This window comes from Delphinapterus leucas, chromosome 10 (genome assembly GCF_059928025.1).
Source record: "Delphinapterus leucas isolate spDelLeu-1000000601 "Yukka" chromosome 10, BTC_Dleu_Yukka2, whole genome shotgun sequence".
Lineage (NCBI taxonomy): Eukaryota > Metazoa > Chordata > Mammalia > Artiodactyla > Monodontidae > Delphinapterus > Delphinapterus leucas.
The window spans coordinates 40826129-40844242 of record NC_143138.1 but is presented as its reverse complement, the minus strand read 5'-3'; the positions used below and the strand labels follow the sequence as shown (position 1 = coordinate 40844242).

At 58.1% G+C, this 18114-nt stretch overlaps 2 protein-coding genes across 3 annotated transcripts; one reads left to right on the top strand and one right to left on the bottom strand.

The window, feature by feature from the left end:
• Window positions 1–3059: 3059 nt before the first annotated feature.
• On the bottom strand, window positions 3060–9510 carry BAK1 (BCL2 antagonist/killer 1). Of its 2 annotated transcripts, XM_022581622.3 has the most exons (6): window positions 9272–9510; window positions 7304–7406; window positions 6296–6431; window positions 5831–5974; window positions 4546–4726; window positions 3060–4419 (listed from the first exon to the last, which is right to left on the bottom strand). In XM_022581622.3, the coding sequence occupies exons 2-6, from the start codon at window positions 7371–7373 to the stop codon at window positions 4315–4317; spliced, it is 636 nt and encodes a 211-aa protein (XP_022437330.1). In that variant the 5' UTR covers window positions 7374–7406; window positions 9272–9510; the 3' UTR covers window positions 3060–4314. The 2 variants fall into 2 exon arrangements, with proteins under 2 accessions (XP_022437330.1, XP_022437329.2); XM_022581621.3 differs by lacking the exons at window positions 7304–7406; window positions 9272–9510 and having other exon boundaries at window positions 5831–6374.
• Window positions 9511–10340: 830 nt separating this feature from the next.
• LOC111178691 (gametogenetin-binding protein 1-like) lies at window positions 10341–15633 on the top strand. Its single transcript, XM_022581623.2, is given in 7 exon segments — window positions 10341–10899; window positions 10901–10932; window positions 11580–11698; window positions 12099–12193; window positions 12376–12523; window positions 13535–13674; window positions 15351–15633. Coding segments are annotated over 7 exon segments (1011 nt in total). The 5' UTR covers window positions 10341–10473; the 3' UTR covers window positions 15402–15633.
• Window positions 15634–18114: the final 2481 nt, after the last annotated feature.

Genomic DNA, 18114 nt, shown 5'->3' with positions numbered 1-18114 from the left:
GGCTTTTAGCCTGCACTCAGCCCTTCTCACACTCAGCCTGCTAGTAGGCTGGCGATCAGGTTCCTGGAAATCTCATTCTTTTTTAGCAGACATGGGAACCCACATCCCTAAGCCCAGCCCAGTGCCTCCTATGCACTCTGATTCACAACATCCACAGTTCAGAGATGCTGGACATGCCAAATTCACCCTGGTGTGGTCCTCCTGAGAATTCAGCAAGAAACTGTTTTCACTCTCGAGGAAGCCTAACCATCTGCTGGAAATGAATTGGAGAAATTGCTCTTAGTAGGGTTGCCCTAAGAGAGGGTTCAAGTCAAAACGTGAGAAGGCTGGTGAGCCCAGCTTCCATGCAGCCAATCATCACAAAAGTCTGTGCCGTGAACTTTGCAAAGCAGGTTCACTGCATGATGTGATGGAACAGAAAACTTTGAAGAACTGTGTTCTTAGCTAAACCTTGAAAAACTTGAGGCATTGGGCACCAGGAATGATTCCCAGATTGCAAATGAAGAGTTGGTTAAGTGGAGCTGAGAGGTATACTCATATCCATGTTTATTTCAGCAATGGATGCATGCTCACAGGTATCCATTTGGTGCCTGCCTGCATCTGTTGCCAAATCCCATACTCCAGGTGGAGGGAGATTCTGTGGCTTTCGTCTCTTAAGCTATTGACTTTTCTCAGAAAGTCCAGTTTCTGCCCATGTTATTCCATCACTTGATTTTGGTCTTGTGAGGTTGCCCCTCTTTTGATTCATTCATACAATTTGCCAGGGATCTGCTTCCAGTCATGTGCTCGATAGGGCAGACCACTGCTTTTTGTTCTTGTTAACTGGTGGGCTGAATCCCTCCTCTTCCCCCATCTTTTATATCCCAGTAGTCTGGTGTTCACCTTTTTATGGTGTTTGGCAATTGGCAACCATGTCCCATAAACTGGGTTTTGCTGATTTTCTGGACCTTGACATTTAGATACCTCTGGCAATCTCTTGTAACTCCCTTCTCTCTCTGTCTCTGTCTCGCTCACACACACACACACACACACACCTGTTCTGCTTAGATTGAACTAAATCGGATTTTACAAGTGTCTTTGATCTGGGCCTTTACATCCTTGGTGTGTACAACTGGAGCAGGATATGGTTGTTTTCTTTATTTTAATTAACTAACGAATTAATTATAATTAATTTTAATGCTATTCAGATGGTTAGGTCCTAAAAACTTGTTCAAACAATCTACTGAGTGGTTTGGGCAAAGGAAGGATTTTCTCATTTGGATGGACACCCAGTGGCCTAAAATAAACTTTCTTCAGAGGCTGTAAAACAGCAAACACATGAAGGTACGCTGCGGGGTGGGGGCGGGGAGGCACCGGGTTCGAGGCAGGGCAGGTGCCAGTTTATACTGACGCTGCACAGCTGAGCATGACACCTGAACACGCTCCTTCCCCTGGCTGCATTGCCCCAGCTCCATGGCACTACGGACTGAGGAATATAGACCTCTTTGCAGGAGACGAAGGTACAATTTCAGAAGAACTACAAATCTTGAGAAGAATTTGATTTAACTTCCTTAATACCTGCAGAGCCCATCTGCTCCCTGCCTTATTCTGTCCCTCCTAAGTTCTCACGCCTCACAGCTCCGGGATGTATTTAGATTTCTGTTTTGGCAACTTCGTCGGGGCAGAATAGAGGGTGGAGTGGAAGGCTAGACACAGGCCAAAACCTTATGGGGCTCCCCACGCCTTCCAGGATAGAGTTCTAACGCCTTTCTTACAGGGGAAGAGGACACACAGCTGCCACCAGGGCCCACCTTTCTTCCAGCCTCCCGCGGGGAGGGGGTGAGAGGTGCGCACCGAGGCCCTGCCCACGAGAGGGCACGCTTGCGTGCCTGATGCAGCAGCGGCCATCTTCGACCCGGGCAGCCGGCTCACCTCCCGGCGTTCTCAGAGGGGTCGCGCGGTTCCCGCCCGTAGCGTGTAGGCTACCTCCACCGCCTCACCCCTTGGCAGACCTGTGCTCAAGACCAACGGCCCCAGCCCCCACCCTTCCGGCCTCCATGTAAAACCTCGAGCCAGTATCCTGGTGGCAAGTGCCAGCTCCCCAACCTTTCTACCTGGTAACTCTGGACAGGTACCTCAGTTTCCTTATCTGTAAAGTGGGAGTTTAGGGCCCCCCCTATTCCCGGTCACAAGCTATAATACCTACTGATTGGGCATGTATGATAAATTCTCAGCATAAAGCCCGGCACAGAGTATGTTCCATAAATGTCGTCTCCGAGCTTTTCCTACCGGAAATTGCAAGGGGCCTTGTATCCACCACCCTTTCAGCCACCACTGCTGCAGGGGCCCCCTCCCTATGACTGCAGTCAGTACGTGGGCTCTTTGAAGACCAAGTCGGAGGGCCCAGGGGATTGGCAAGATGCTCTAGGGGGAGTGAAAGAGAAGCCTGAATCCTTTAGGACTTGCATGTGACCACTTTGGAAGGGTGTCAGAAAACAGACCAGGGTGCCCAGGACTGGAAAGACTTTGTAGATTTTGGAACATTTAAACGCCCCCGTGCTTGTTATTTTTATCACCCCTGGCTGTGTCCCCATAGGGACTCCCATGCAGCACAAAACTCCTAGAATGAAAAGCCCTGTGTGTGTGCTAGCTGTGGGGGACATCGGGAAGAGGGAGCCGGGACACTGTGTCCCAGGTGGAGCCAAGCGTGGGTGGTGGCCCCCGGAACGGAGAGGGATTCAGGCCAGGCCTGTGGGGGTCCCCAGGCAGGTGCAGCTGCCCCACCAGCTCTGCAGCCAGAGCCTAGCAGTTTGGAGACCCCTGACTCTCTGTGGGGATGGGAAACTTGCCTGGAACCCAAAGAAATGAGGGTAGTTCCTGGAGAAGGGGCTGGAGAAGAGTGGGGAGGGGCCAAGGCCTTCTAGGAGGCTGGAGAAACACACCCAGCCCTCCACAGGATTCAGGAGGCCCGAGATGAGACCTGTCAGTAAAAACCAGGTGAAAGCCAGGCGTGCCCAGGTTCCCCGTCCAGCCTGATGGAGAGAAGGGTAGCAGAGGAGACAAAAATGATCAAGTGGGAGTGGAGGGATTGCAGTTTATTTTCAGACACACTCAGAGGGTGGGAGGTGGCCAGCTGGCTCCATCTGCACCCCCTCCCTGCATTTGGCTTCATCAAGAACTTCTCTCCCCTGACCTCCAAACCCCTAGGCTGTACAAGGTAGACGAGGCACTCCTACCCCACCCATCAGGAGAGGCTTGGGCAGGTGTGGAGTGAGGAGTGTAGAGACTGGGGGTAGAGTTCAAATATTCACAGTTCCTCTATCCGTAACCCCAGACTACACTGTGCCCAGGCCACGAGGGCGGCTCCCAGCCCTGGGATTCCTAGTGGTGTTAATAGCCCTTCTCTCACTCAGAAACTTCAAGTTGAGCTCCCTACCCCCTTTCCCTGACCATAACAAAACTGCAGTCCTAAACCCTGTAGTCTGGGCGAGGAGGGGGCCTCAGCACTGCACTCACCCAAGCCCCCTGCCTGCCTTTTCTGGAGTGATGGGGGTGGGGCGAGCTTCACTTGTAGTGAGCAGGGGTGGGGGTGGATGTGGGGAGCAAGTGGTAATAGGTGAGGGGAAGGGAGAGAATGAGGGCCTCAGGAGGCAGGCTTGGAAGGTGCTGATGGTCTGCACCCCTACTCCACCCCCACTGCACCCCCAGAATCCCTGAGAGTCCAGCTGCAAAGGCAATATGGGGCAGTGGGAGCGGGGCAGGGAGGAGAGCTGAGCCATACCTCGTCTCCACCCCCCACTGGTCCTGTTCCTGGGGGACATGATGGGCCAGGACTGAGCTCCAGGCCCAGCATTTAAGCTCTGACCTTCCAGAACAGCTGAATCCTGGGAAAGGGTAGGGCTATTAACCCCCACACCCCAGACGTCCTGGCTTTGGGTAGAGAGGTGGGAATCGGAGGGGGGGAGTGTCCCCCCAAGGATATTATAAAAAGCTAAAACCGTTAACAACTCCTTGGGGAGAAGCGGCTCCTAGCCTCTTGCTTCCCCAACTTATCATCTCCCCAAAACCCAGTAGACAGGGCTGAGGGGGTCCCAGAGAGCTAAGGGAGGGGGCCATAACCCCTCTCTGAGAGGGGGCCCTTTAGCACCATGCAATGTTGAGGCACCCGTGCAGTCTGATGGACCCCTGGGCAGGGACCCTCCAAACCTGGAGTGCCCACTTGCTAAAGCTTCTGTGCTCTTAAGGAGGGGACCCCTGCAGGGGAGGAGGTGAAGGGAGAAGACTGGGCCAAAGTCCACGCAGGGGTCTCAAGACCCCAAAGGACCCCTCCAGGAGTCATGACTTGAAAAATCTTCGTACCACAAACTGGCCCAACAAAACCACAGCCAGAACTATCAGCACATTCCGGATGGGACCGTTTCCCAAGTCCAGGGCTGCCACCTGCCAGGAGAGACAGAGTGGTCACCGGGGGGCTGGCGGCATATTCGGCTCCTGGGGACTGGGGTGGGGCTGGGAGAGGGGCGGCCCTAGCAGCAGGGAGGAGGTGGCCAATGCTTGGGCACTCACCCAGCCACCCCTCTGTGCGATCCACCGGGCAATGCAGTGATGCAACATGAAGTCGGCCACGAAGCGGGTCACCTGGCCCAGGAAGCCAGTCAGGCCGCGCTGGTAGACGTGGAGGGCCAGGCGGTAGCCAAAGCCCAGCAGAGCCACCACTCGGCCCCAGTTGATGCCGCTCTCAAACAGGCTGTGGGCCGAGGAGATACAGTCAGTGGAGACCTCTAGAGGGCCCTTCATCTGTTTGCCTCTCCCACCCCCTTGGAGACCCCTACCCCTCTCCCAGCCGGAAAGCAAAATGGCTTAGCTGTGAATGGAGGTGGTAGAGGCTGCCCCAGCCTGGCCTCAATTTGGTTAGAGCCCGTGTCTCTGTGAAAGGAGAAAGCTCAGAGGGCAGATGAATGGGATGCTGCTGCTGGGGCTGTGGCCCCAGGGCTGGGGGAGCAAAGGGGCACAGAGAGCGTGGAGGGCAGAGCGAGCAGACGGAGGCAGCAGGGAGATTACCTGTGGGCATTGCTGCTGGCCTGGCAGCCCGAGGGACAGCAGAGAGAAAAGGACAGAAGAGGAGGTTAGGACAGTCCAGTCCTGGAATCACAGCTGAGTGGGCGGTGGCCCTCAGGACATGGGCAGGATGTTTCAGCTCCAAGCACTAATTCTGAATCTTTTGGCTACTCCTGCCTTCACCCTCAGCCTCGAACCTACCCTGAGACTGACCTCTTTAACCCAGATGGTGACAACAGCTAACACCTTTAAGTGCAGACATTGTTCTAAGCATATTCCCCTATTTTACTGACCAGGAAACTGAAGGCTAGGAAGTTTCACAAAGCCGGTAAATGGCAAAGCTGAGATTTGCCCAGGCTGCTGGTTTCTTTAACCACTGCCTGTCTGACACCAGATTATAGCATCTGGAAGCCATTTCCAGGACCTGGTGGGCTGAAGCCAGAGCCAGCAACCATCTTTGGTGTGAAATGTGGTTCCAAATCAGAAGGACAGCCGTGTCCCAGCTGGGCTGGGGAGCTCTGGGGACACCCCTACCGCGAGCCCCTCTATAGCCCTGATCTAACAGGTCAAGTCCTCGGGGCCAGAGTTAACAAGGGCTGTGCGCTTATGCAGAGATGAAGAGTCTGGGCTCAGAAAGAGAAAGACAGGGGCCCAAGGCCCCGTGTGAGTTAACAGCAGACACGGGGACGGCAAACACGTCTTCTGGCGCCGACAGAGAAGTGTGTCCCCCATCCCATGGGCAGGGCCTGGCATGGTGGTGACAGCACAGTGGAGAGGCAGTGGCCAGAGCTACCTTGAGGCGATCTTGGTGAAATACTCATAGGCATTCTCTGCTGTTGGCTGCAGGTGCTGCAACATGGCCTGGAACTCGGAGTCGTAGCGCCGGTTGATGTCATCCCCGATGATGGCCAGCTGGCGACCCACCTGCCCCATGGTGCTCAAGGAACGGTAGGCAGCAGGTGAGCTGGGGCCTGGGCTCATGGCGAAGGGCTCCTCCCCGAGATGCCCCAGCCTTGGGCCCCCCTCCTTGGTGGTCCCGACCGTGTTCTCAGACACGAGGGCTGGGCCCAGGGACAAGGGGCAGGCATGTGCTGAAAAGGGTGCCAGGTCCCGGATGGGGGTGGGAACCCATATGAAAAAGGAGCAGCAGTGGGAAAAACCCCCAGGCCTGTCCAGCTCCCAGGACCTGCATGGTGACCCCACGTGAGCCACCATCTCCCTGAACATGTCCCCGTGGGCCCAGGGGGCTGCTGCTCACCTGCTAGGTTCTAGGGACAAGGTGACCATTTCTGGGTCAGTGGGCGCAGCCGCCCCCTCGGCCTCCTGCTCCTGCTGATGGCGGTAAAAGACGTAGCTGCGGAAAACCTCCTCCGTGTCCCGGGCTACCTGCTCCTCTGAGGATCAAAGCCAGGAGTCAGGGAGGAAGTGCTCTGGGGATGGTTCACTCTGCCTGTGGACAGAGGTGTCCCTCCTCTAGCCCTTAGTTACCACCTAGGGCTGACACTGAAAAGAGGATTCTTGTCACAGCTGCCTTGTGGAATAGGTGACCCCCAGTTTACGGATGGGGAAACTGAGGTGCAGTGTTTACGTAACTTGCACAAGCGTGTACAGCTGGAGAGAGCGGTGCAGCCAGGATAGAATCCCAGGCATTTGGGTCCCTGACTTTATTTTAGTTTGTCCAAGGCACCGAGCCCTTATGGCTTAGGGAACGTGGGAGACAGAATTTGAAATTGTAGCCCAGAAAAGCCACATCGGGAAACAGTGACAGACCTGGGACTGAACCCAAAGTCCAGGGAACAGCCTGTGCTGGGCCGCGAGCTGCAGGCGTCCCTGACGTTCCCCTTGGAAGAGGAAAGAGGGACAGCCATTTTACTTCCTCCCCAAAGTCGTTAACAATCCCTCTCCCTGTTAACAATCCCTCTCCCTGTTAAGTGGACCTGACTCGGTGATAGGTGGATTTACTTCCTTATTTCTCCCAGGGCAGGGATAGGACAGCCACGCCCCACTCTTCTTTCCTCCTCCTCGCAGATGGCAGGGTGCCCACCTCATGCTCACTGCCTCGCCTCCCCCAGCCTCTGCACCCCCCACTGCTGCCCCCCTGCCTGCATTGGGTAGGGAGATGCTTTTCTCCTTTACCCAAGGTGAGGAAACTGAGGCGGGAGAGCCTGCCTTTAAATCTTGCCCGGCTTGTCCACATCTGCTCTCTCCATCCTCACAGATGGCCCTGGTGGTTATGGGAGGGGTGAGGGGGCAGAAAGACAGTTACCCGAAGTGGAGGAGGGGTCAGGTTCTTCGCACCCCTGCCTGGGAGGACCTGGGCCTTGTCCGGATGCCATTTCTCAGGTCCTGGCAGGAAGGGCAGTGTTAGCCTGTGGGGGTGGGTAGGAAAGCAGAGATGGGGACCAGAGTTTCCAACAGCACACGGAGGGAGGGGACCCCCACTCCTGAAAGACCGCACCGTCCTAAGAACTTACTGAGCATTTCACTGGCAGTTCTTCAAGGAGACTGGGAGTGAGAAAGGCCGGGCAGCCAAGATTCCCACCCAGGGGTCAGCTAGGGCCCAGGGAGGGGTGGCCGCAGCAGTGCCCAAGTGGATCTCTAGTCGCACTGGGAGGCGAGTTTCAGAAGCTGGGGTTCCTTCCGCTGCTCCAGGGCCTCCTGCACCCTACCCAGCACACGCTTACTGCAGACTTGCCACCTTCCAGCCAATGACCCACGAAGCCCGTCCCCGAAGGTTCCACTTCCCCTTGGCTAGTCAGAACACACCTGTTTTCCAACTCAGGCCCGTTAGCCGCAAGCATTTCCTGAGTGCCTATGGTATACTTCTACCATGTATGTTCAAGTACTCCCCAGGGAGTGTGGGACATGGAAAGAACACATTAACCTGGCAGGGTAAGCAATGTCATACCCATTTTACAGGTGGGAAAAGGGAGGCACAAAGAAGTTAGTGCCCAAGGCCACAGAGCTAGTCAAGGAGTCAGGTTGGTTATTTGAATTTGCACGAGTCAGTCCTCCACTCAGCACTCATTTCAGATTTATTTTTCAGTTTGTGGACCTTAGAGGGTGTCCTTTCCGGGGAAACTTCCCTTGTTTGCATCCCGCCTGTGATCTTCACATTTCTGCCTAGCAGGTGGTTGAGGAAATCACATGTACCCCTTGCTCTCCTGTCTCCAGCCCCTATTTTCCTCCTTTGCCCAGTCCTGGCCACAACCCCAGTATGCTCTGTAAACCTCCACAGAGGGAGTATTTCCTGGACATAAGCTATTTCACTTTCAATTTGCACCCCCTTCACTTCCCCCCACCCCAAAGCTGCCTCCATCACCCAGGCGGGAAGCCACCCTCCTCCTCTCCCTGGGAGGGCCTGTGTACCCTCCCCCCACCTTCCCTCTCAGGCCTGGGGCCATTTTCGAAAGTGCCTGAGGAGAAGGGTGGGGAAAGTCCGGACCACCTGTGCTCTCCACCCCTTCACTGTCTCAGGGCAGGGACAGGGAGAAGACCAACTCTCCCCTCCTCCACCCCTGGGTGCTCAGACTCCTTAAGACAGACCTTTGCCTGGCACACCCCCATCCCAGAAGCTTCTTCCTGAACAAGGTACCTTCCTCTCTCCCTTGGTCTCCGAAACCCAGTGCCCCCAGGACAGCAGGGCTGGAGGATGCTGATTGCATCTCGACTGCCTCTACCGCTACCCCTGGGGCTCAATGCTGGGGAGAAAGTGGAGCCTCAGAACCGGCCCCAGGGCCAGAGGCCTATGCCAACCTGGGTCTACCTCTGCCCCCATCCAAGTGGCCTGACTTCCTGGTAGGGAGAGTCCACTGTGCCCCACCTGCGGGGTTTGCTGGGCCCAGGATGTTTCCCGGGGCGGGGGGGAGATGCAGACCTAGCCCTGCTGCAGACCTAGTCTGAGGGCTCCTGGGACAGCAGGAAGTGCTGTGAAAGTTCTCCCCCTGCCCTTGACCTTGGCTCTGACCTCCACTCCCATCCCCCAGACTGCTAAAGAACCTGGTTCTTTAGCACCCGATTCTCTGGCACCAGGGCCAGGCCAAGAGGGAAAGCTGTCTGAGGAGCAGCCAGAGGGAGCCCCGGCCGGATCAGGCCCTGAGCAGGAGTTGGTGGAGCTGCCCAGACAAGCCTCGAGGCCTCCCCCTCCCCACCGGGCTCCCTGCGGGCTCCCTGCCTCACCCTGGGCCTGGGGCTGCCGAGAGTGGGGAGCATGGGCAGGACCTTCCCGGCTTACCTGCCCGGACCCTGGCCCAGGCCCGGGACGGCTCAGCAGGGCAGAGGCTGGAGATCCTGAGGAGCCAGGGCTGCTCCCAGGGTCAGGTACCCAGGTCTGGCTCCCAGGAAGGGGCGTCAGTGAATTCCTGGTGTCTGGATGCAGCCTCTGCTGGTCCCAGCACGGCCCTAGGGACCCGCGAGGCTGCGGCGATCATAGAGGTGCCGGCGGTTCCCGGCTCCAATCAGCTCCCTCTAGAGGAAGTTGCTCTGTGGCCGCCGGATGCAGATGCCCCAGCCTACAGGGCTCCCAGGCGGAGAGAGCGGCTCCCACCCAGGCAGAGAGAGCGGCTCCCACCCAGGCAGAGTGGCGCCCCCTCCCCCACTGCTTTTCCCACCGTTGATTCCCAGTCTTCATCCTTGATCTTTCCCCTGCTTCCATCAATGTCAATAAAAAAGCCAGGATGGCGAGGTTTCTTAAGCGCCACTGTGTACCAGGCACTTTAAAACCTCTTTGGAACAACCCTTGGAAGTAAGTGCAGTGGACCACACCCATCTTAGAGCTGAACAAACTGAGGCTCAGCTGGTTTAGGGAACCTTGCCCAAGGTCACTGAGCTGGGTTTATAATCAGGTCTGTAGGTGCCGTGAGGAATAATAATACTAAATTGAGATTCAACGCGCAAGCACCTCGGTGGTCTGCAGAGAGAAAAATCCTGAATGTGATAGGCAGGTAAACATGAAAACACAGTGGGTCTGTGCTACCACCTGGGCATGTGCCAGCTGGATACTGAGAGGAGAGAGAAGAGGGAGGACAGAGACTCTCTGGCCTCAGGGATTGAATGGTTCTCAAGGACAGAAGCTACCGCAGCCAGGGAAGGACAGGCCTGGAGAGAGCTGTGTGCCTCCACCCCATTCTCAGAGTTGGGGTTCTCCAGCGACCTCGGCCTGCCCCCCACCCTGGTGTTTCCTGGAGCCTCGCCAACCCCCTCCCCCTTCAGGCTGGCTCCCCAGGCCTCCTTCCCCTGCCTCATCAACCCCTTGCACTCTCTGCCCCCAACTAAGCCCTCCTACCTTCTCCCCCCACCCCTCCCCCACCTTTGCCTTCTAGAACTCCTGGAAGTTTCCAACTGGAGGTTTTAATTTGAAAACTCCTCCTTTTCTTAAGTAGTTGGTCCTGAGGTGGCTGCTGTGGCCCCTCACTCTGAGTCAGGGTCCTTGTCAGGATGGAGGCCCCAGCTTCAAGCCCTCGATCCCGAATTTTGGGCCACTCCTCCATGTTCCGCTTTTTCCGTAGCCTGGTGGGGAGCAAGGGCAGCCCAAAGAGCTCAGACAAGGCCCTGCTGGGGGGCCAGTCTTGTCCCTTTCAAGAGCAGAACGCCACCCCTTTGATGACTGATCACCAGGGAGGAGCAGGGCGGGAGTCCAGGCCTCCTGCCACGCTGCCCTACACCCTCTCTGTGGCCCTGCCACAGCCCGATCCCTCGGGGCTGGGGCTGGGGGACACAGGGCCCCAGACCCCCACCCCCGTGGAGGTCCTGAGGGTCCTGGCTCAGGGTGTAGAGGTGAAGCCAGTCCTGCCCACAGGAAGCCAGGAGGTGCTGGGCAACCTGTCTGAGTTGGAGGAGAGGGAAGAGGAACAGAGAACAGACAGAGGCAGCAGGGGATACAGGGACCTCAGACAGGTGAGGGGCTGGGCTGTGGATGGTGGGAAGGAGCCTGGGATGGAGGAACTGGGGGGAGGCCTGGATGTAAGAAGGGGGAAGGATGTGGGCCTGAGATGGGAGGACCCAAATTGGGGAGGGGCCAGGAGCAGACTCCTTGGGTGGACAGAGGACTGGGTGGGCATGGTTGGACAGACGTGTCAGGGGTGGAGAGGAGCCTGGAGATGTGGGGGGGGGTGAGGCAGAGATGGGGGTCCTCCCGCCAGTGAGTGGTTGTGGATGGAGGCACCAAAAGGAAAGGGGGATGCTCTGGGTTGAGCCGGGGCTCCAGTTACTTCCCAGCTCCTTCCTGGGCCCCACTCCCCCCACCTTCCCTCCCCACTCTCTCCCTCCTGGTTCCCACTCTCATTTGGACCTGGCACCCACCCCTGGTGAGGAAGGGGGCCCACTTCTCTCTCTGCTCCCCATGCCCCTCCTCACCCTGCTTTTGGGGAGGGATCATCCCCTCTGTGATGAAGACCCCGGAGGGCCGAGCAGGGAGTAGTTGGGAGCAGGAGGTTAGAGGAAGCTGAGCAGGGCCTCTAGGAGAGCCCTGGGGGGCTCAGGGGGCCTTCACCACATCTCTGGGCCCCACCTGCCACCCCCACCTGACTGTGCTTTGGGATCAGGGGCCACTTTGCCCAAGCCTTGGCGGTGGAGCAAGGATGCTTGCAGAGGGCCATGGGGCCACTGGATATCAGCCCCGAGACCTTCACCAGGGAGGAGGAGAAGGAGCGTCTGCTTGATGGCGAGTGTGGTGGCCGCAGGTGTGGGGGACATGCCAGGGGTGTAGGGCCGGGAAGGACACAGGGCAGTTTGAGGGGACGCTAGAGGCGGGCTGCCTGGGTTTGAATCCCACCTCCACTAGGCCAAGCTGTGTGATGGTGGCGAGTCACTCAACCTTCTGTGTCCCACTTCCCTCATCTGCAAGATGGGAATATGACAGTACCTGTCCCAGAGGGCAGCAGCGAGGATTGAGTGAGGTTTTCTCTGCGAAGTGCCTAGAACTGTGCCCAGCATGTAGCAGGTGTTTGCTAAAGAAAACAAGGAAACCTGGCCCTCAGCTCAGCCTCCTGATGGCCCTGTCCTCCTGGGCCTGGGCTGCCTCTTGTTGCTGTGAGCTATCAGTGACCACTACCGCTCCACAGGAGACCTCAGGCTGGCCTCCTCCCAGGTGGGGGCAACTCCCTGGAACCGCCTCCTCAGCTTGTACAAACAGCTCCAGAAATCGGCCACGGCCAAGGTCAGTGGGGCTAGCTGAAAGTGCAGGGTGAGGCCTGGGTGGGGCCCAGGGGGGCAGCCACCTGCCTGCACCTCTTGAGAGCCGTTGTTCCCTCCTGCCTTCTGTTCTGGGTCTCCGTGGGCGTGGGGGCTGCAGGCTCGGCCCCACCCTCCTCACCTGCTCAGTCATGGGCACACCCTCAGATCCCTCTCAAGGAAGGCCTGCCCTGTGAGGAGAAAGGCGGGGAAGAGGAAACAGAGGAGGAGGACAGCTCACTCAAGCTCTGTGTCCCAGGCATTGTCACCCTGCAGTCGCTGCTGCATAAGACTTTTAGGTCGACAGATACAGTGGGTAAATGTGGTGCCCCCACCTCCCCACCCAGCCAGCTCCCCCACAGAAGGAGCCCCACTTTGGTCAGTGGCTCATGGATGCGCTACCAGTTCTGACCACCAGGTGGAACCAGAGGACCTAAGATGACTGCCCAGGCTGGGGGAGCTGTGTGTGGCTGCTAGCAAGGGTCCTCCTCCCTCAGGTCCCGGGGGGGGGGGGGGGGGGGGGGCGGGGGGGGCAGCAGAGGGTGGAGGGGTGGGGGGCGGGTTGTGACTGGGACTGCGGCTCCTTGAGCACCACCCTTTCCCAGCCTGGAATTCTAACTCCTTCAGTGGCCACCTCCATCCCTGGTTTTCCCATCGTGCGTGCACTGTTGTGACAGTACCCCCAGAAGGCCCCCCTCCCACTGCAGCCCCCTTGCCACCCTGACATGGTGAGCAGATGGCTTAGTGGTAATAACATAGTCCAATAAAATCACTGTTGACATTTTCATAGCCATTACTATGGGCCAAACCCTCCTCTAAGCACTTTTCGTGAAATACTGCATTATAACTCTGAGGTAGGTCCTGTTATAGTCTCCACTTCACTGTGAGGAAACTGAGGCACAGAGAGGTTAAGTAACTTGTCCAAGATCACACAGCTGGTAAGTGGCAGAGCTGGGACTTGATCCCAGGAGGTTTGGGTTGTTCCAGATCTGTGCTCTGGAATTGGTGGCTGGAGGGGGCAGGGTGGGGTAGGGCAGATGTCTGCCCCTTGCATGCTGTCCCCAGGAGGTAAGTAAAGAGACCCACACTCAAGCTGGCGGGAGGGAGCTCATGGAAAGCAAGTGTCCTGGGGAGGGCAGGGCAGTGAGGAGGTGTTGTCTGGCTGGCTCCAGGGACTGGATGGAGAAGGGACCTAGCTGGGGGTGACCAGGGGATGCACAGGGCTGGGTGAGGTTTGGAGAGCCAGAGCCACCTCCTCTCCCTTCGATCCCCAGCAGGTTGTCCACCCTTCTCCTGCCTGTCCCATGCCCATCTCTCTGACTCTCAGGTTTCGTGGAGTCGGAGTTAAAGAAGCTTCTGGTAGTGCAATGGGAGTCCCGCCTCTGGAAGATGGGTGGCCACGAGGGCCGGAAGCTGCTGACCCAGCCAGAGATCACCCTGGAGGAGGCGGGCATTGTGGATGTCCAGGTATGCCCGCCCATCCCGCCCCCACCCTCTGCCTGAGAGCCCTGGGGAGAGTGGGGCTGGAGGCCTCCCCTCTCCGCAGCTGCTGGCCCAGGCTCCAGCCCCCATGCTGGGCAGGAAATGCTTAACTCCTTCTTGGTGGTGGTATCTCTGAGAGCAGGATCCTGACCCCCTGCACACACACTCCTCCATCGGTCTCTCTCTCACTTGACCTGAGTCCATTTTTAAGGCTTCACTGCCATTCACTTGCTGTATGGCCTTGGGCAAGTCCGTTCCCCTCTCTGGGCCTCAGTTTCCTCATCTCTACATTGAGGGGACTTGTCTAGGTGGCTTTAAGGCTTTCCTGCACATTTGTCATTCGCATAATGTTGCTCTTTTTCTGTTTTCTCTCCCATCCACACCCACACCAACTCCCACAAACACACATAGGTGCGGGGGAGTTACCTACCTGGTCACACCAAGGACCACCTACAGCCCACCCTACTTGACATTGGCCTCAAAGGTTAGGCCTGTCCCAGCTTCTCTGAGTGCACATTGATGGATATGTTGATGAAAAATGTGTCAATGTCCTTTTTGGGTTAATTTTCACTCATTCATCAGCTCATCCTTTCATTCAGTGGACATCTGCCCCTGACGGTGTGTGTAGTTTACAAAAGGAAGGAGCAAAGTCTTTAGTCGAAGTCTCTGACCTGGCATGATTTGCTCTGTGACTTTGAATGTGGGCCTTGGTTTCTTTACCTGAAAAGGGGACCATTGGAGGATCAAATGAGCTGACGAGTGTGTAGCCCTCAACTTCAAAGGGCACTCCAGTGTCAGGGATTATGACTCACCCCTTGGGGGTCGTTAATACCAGAAATACTTGCCTACCGGGTACTGAGGGGCAGCCTTCCCGTTGTCTTGAGCCTGCAGGCTATGTGTCAGGGTGCCCCTCTGTGCTCTGGAGAACCTCACCCTAAACCACACAGGTGGTCACTCTGGCAGGGCCCCTGCTTTTGTCTTTTCCTGCTAAAGGGAGCTCTCCTCCCCTCTCCCCTCCACTCCAGGACCACCCCCTGAGCCGGCCTGCCCCAGCCCCAGGGGTCACAGTCCTAGGGTAGCCTGAGCATCACTGGGGGCCCCTAGGGAGTTTCTGGAGTAGAGGACCAGCTGAGTCCTCACTTGGGGACAGGGCTGCCTCAGGAATATCTTCCTGCTGTGGGTGTTAGAAGGATTCTGTCCTCATTACCTCCCCCTACTCTCTCCTTATCTGCCCTCAGAGACACCAAGCTGAGGGGGGAAGGAAGCTTCCCCCCAGCCTTTGGGGAATGCTGGGGACCTGGGGGAGGAGCGCTGAGGCACCAGAAGCACCACCCTAGGCTGGAGGGAAGGATGCAGAGCCCCCTTGGTGTGGTGTCTAGGATAGAGGTGAAGGAGGGGAGGGCTTGGCTGGGGTGCCTGGCTCCAGGGGCTTCCCAGGAATCTCCCAAGCTGGAGGAAGAAGGTTACCTCCATTCTATGGGAGGGAGGTGGCTCAGGGCTAGTGGGCCTGGCCTGCTGTGGGCACCTGGGGGAGGGTCTGGAAAGGTGGCCTTGGGGTGCTTGTCTCTGAGGGCAGGTGGGATGGTTCTGGGGGTACAGAGCAGGAAGAGGAGAGCCCAAAGATGCAAAGGCATCTTCCTTCACCCACTTCCGCCCCCCAGCACCTGCTCCTTGAGGAGATGAATGAGATGGAAAACTGGCCTCCAGAGTGAAGCTGGTGCTGGCCTGAGTCTGCCCTGCCCCGGGTCCCTGCAGCCTGTGTAGAGATGTATCCGCCTCCTCTTAGGGCACCTCAAGGAGCCCCTGGGGCCAAGGGGTCTTTAATAAATGGTGTCCATGTGTCTGCAGGGTGGACCTGCCCGACACACTGTCCCCACTCTTCAGACTCAGGCCTGTGATGTTATTAATAAAGCTCAATTTGACTTTGGCCTTCTTACCTGTCTGTCTGCCGACCCGGCCCCTCATCCTCCACCCAGGAACAAGCTCAGGGTTCTCAGTCTAGTTCTAGTCCATGCCTACAGGCTGCCAGGCCACTCCAGCCGCAGAGCCCTGGGTTCCATCTGAGCTGGAGGATGGGAGGTTTAATGCACCTGACCCAGGGGTGGGGAAGGACCTGGGGCCCAGAGTGAGCGCCGGGGGAGCCCCTGCTGCCACAGACCCGCCCGTCATAGTCAGAGCAGCCCTGGTTTCCCTCCCTCCTAAGTTCCCAGGCCTGGCTTGCAGCCTCCTCGAAGGATCCGGGAATTCTCCAGCAGGAAGTTCCTGCCCAGCCATCACGGGGACAAAGCCAGGAAAGCAGCCTTGGGACCATGGGGACCTGCCTCAGGGGCTGGGCTAGGGGGCAGGTGAGGGGGCCCTGGGGTTGATGGAGAGGTGCCACAGGGGTGGGGGGCAGGGCTCCATCCTGCTGCCCCTGGTCAGGGCCCACTAGGCCATGCTCAGTGCCAAGTGCCTTTGGGGATCCTGCGCGGAGGGAGGTCCAGACATCTAGAAGGCCCAACCCTATCTAATCCCAGAAGCAAGGATGGGCTTGAGTATTGGCCGTGGCAGGGCACACCCTCATACCTGGCTTCGTGGGCATCCAATGGGAGGGAGGGCCAGGCCCAGTTTGGACACCAGGAGGTGCTGTTTGCCAGGAGGTCCAGCTGGCTCCCGGTAGGACGCTGGTTCATTCCCTCCCGTGCTGGTCCTGGCTGAGACCCCAGCACACGTGTGAGAGAGAGCTCACACTGCCCAACTCTTATCAACACAACTGCTATTTACAGATGTGTGTCTGGCCTTCTCCATGGGGCCCCCACTGTGTCCAGCCCGAGGCCTGTGCAGAGCTGAAGTTCAATGTCAGAACATGGTGGCCACTCTGAATAATTATCATGATTGATAACAATAGCTGTTTGTTGGATGGATGGGTGTGCTTGAGGTGGGGGTAGGGAAACTGCAGCAACCTGGCCTCCTGCCCCAGCCCCGCCCAGCCCAGTGAAGTGGGGAGCCGCACCTCCTCCCATCCCCCAGCCTGGGCTCAGGGGAGAGCTTGGAGATGAGACTGGCTAGTGATTCACAAGTGGGCTGGGGCTTTATTTTCTCTTGGGCTTCCTGGTCAGGCCCCCCACCTCCTGGAATCCTTGACTCAGGCCCTGAGCTGAGGCCCGTGGAAGGGCCCATCTGGACTGTCCCCCTGAGTCAGCTGGGAGGCAGCCTTGTGATCATATGACTCACCTGGGCCCTAATTACTTCCTCAGAGTGTTGGCTGCTGGGAAGGGTGGGGGCCCTGGAGGGCAGCCTGTAGGCTCCCTGGGTGCACGTGGACCCCTGGTGTTCCCTTGTGGACATAGCACTCCTCATGGACCCCACGGAGGGGATACCTCTCTGCCTTCCCCCTTCCTGATAGGCCCCCAAACCTGGTGCCAGCCATGCCCAGGCTGGAGGAGGATCCCTGGGCCCAGAGCACTCCAGGACACAGCTCTGCCCTCTCCCCCCGTTGTCTTCTGGGTGGGGCTGGCCAGCAGCCCCTGGACACAGGCAGGCACCACAGTGGGTTGGGGTAGACTGGGCCCAGCTGGCACTCAGGCTCCTTGGCTGCTCATGTGAGCCAAGTGGGCACTCATAGGCCATGCCACCTCAGCTCCCAGGGACAGGAGCATCTCATCCTTGGGCCCCACGAGAGTGGGCTGCTGGGGAGTAGCGGGGCGGGCACCTGTCTGCTCGTCTCTCTCCCTTTCTGTCAAGTGAGGGTCATGGCACCTCATCGTCCACCCCGCCTCCCCCAGGGTTCCTGTGAACCACAGGGAGGAAGGTCTGTGAGGCTGGGAGGCGCAGCTGCCGGTGCGGGAACAGGAGTGGGGTCTGTGTGCGGGCACAGGTGTGAGGGCCTCTCCCCGGCCCCGAAGGGTCCTGGGCCGGTTCCTGTGGATGGGCCTGGCCTGACACTCATGAGTGGTGAAGGCAGGGGTGATGTGGCCCAGGGACCTGCGGGGGGGGGCGGGGAGGCGCGGCGGGCAGGTGCAGAGGGCCGGGTGCAGGCTCAGCGCACACGTGGACAGAGGCCAGACGTTTCTGAAAGGCTTCGAGGGAGCACTGCCGATGCATCTGTGGGTCTGACCTGAGGACTGGGTGGCATTTAAAGTTTTCTCCTCTCCAGCGTGTGCAGACAGCCGGGGTGGGGGAGGGGGGGGCGGGGCATGCACCACTTGTGCAGGCTGGGCCCTGCACCAGGGCACTAGGCTCAAGGGTGACAAGGCTCTGAAACCCCGAGAGGTGCCTCTCTCTCATTTGCTCAAAAGGGCCAGTTGGGGGGGGCAGTGGCCCTGGTCAGTCCTGCAGGTTTAAGTCAAGCTGTTATGTCAGAACTTGCCAAGCCTCTGCCCCTCTCCAGGTTTCTCTCCACGCCCCCCATGCCCCCACCCCCCGCATCTTCCTCCTTCTCTCTCT

Excerpts from the sequence above, each read along its gene's own strand:
- BAK1 (XM_022581621.3), bottom strand. The coding sequence starts at position 6,264 with ATGTTCAGGGAGATGGTGGCTCACGTGGGGTCACCATGCAGGTCCTGG. Across the intron at positions 4,727-5,830 it reads TTCACCAAGATCGCCTCAAG|CCTGTTTGAGAGCGGCATCA; the intron begins GTAGCTCTGGCC and ends CTCGGCCCACAG. Across the intron at positions 4,420-4,545 it reads TCGCACAGAGGGGTGGCTGG|GTGGCAGCCCTGGACTTGGG; the intron begins GTGAGTGCCCAA and ends CTCTCCTGGCAG.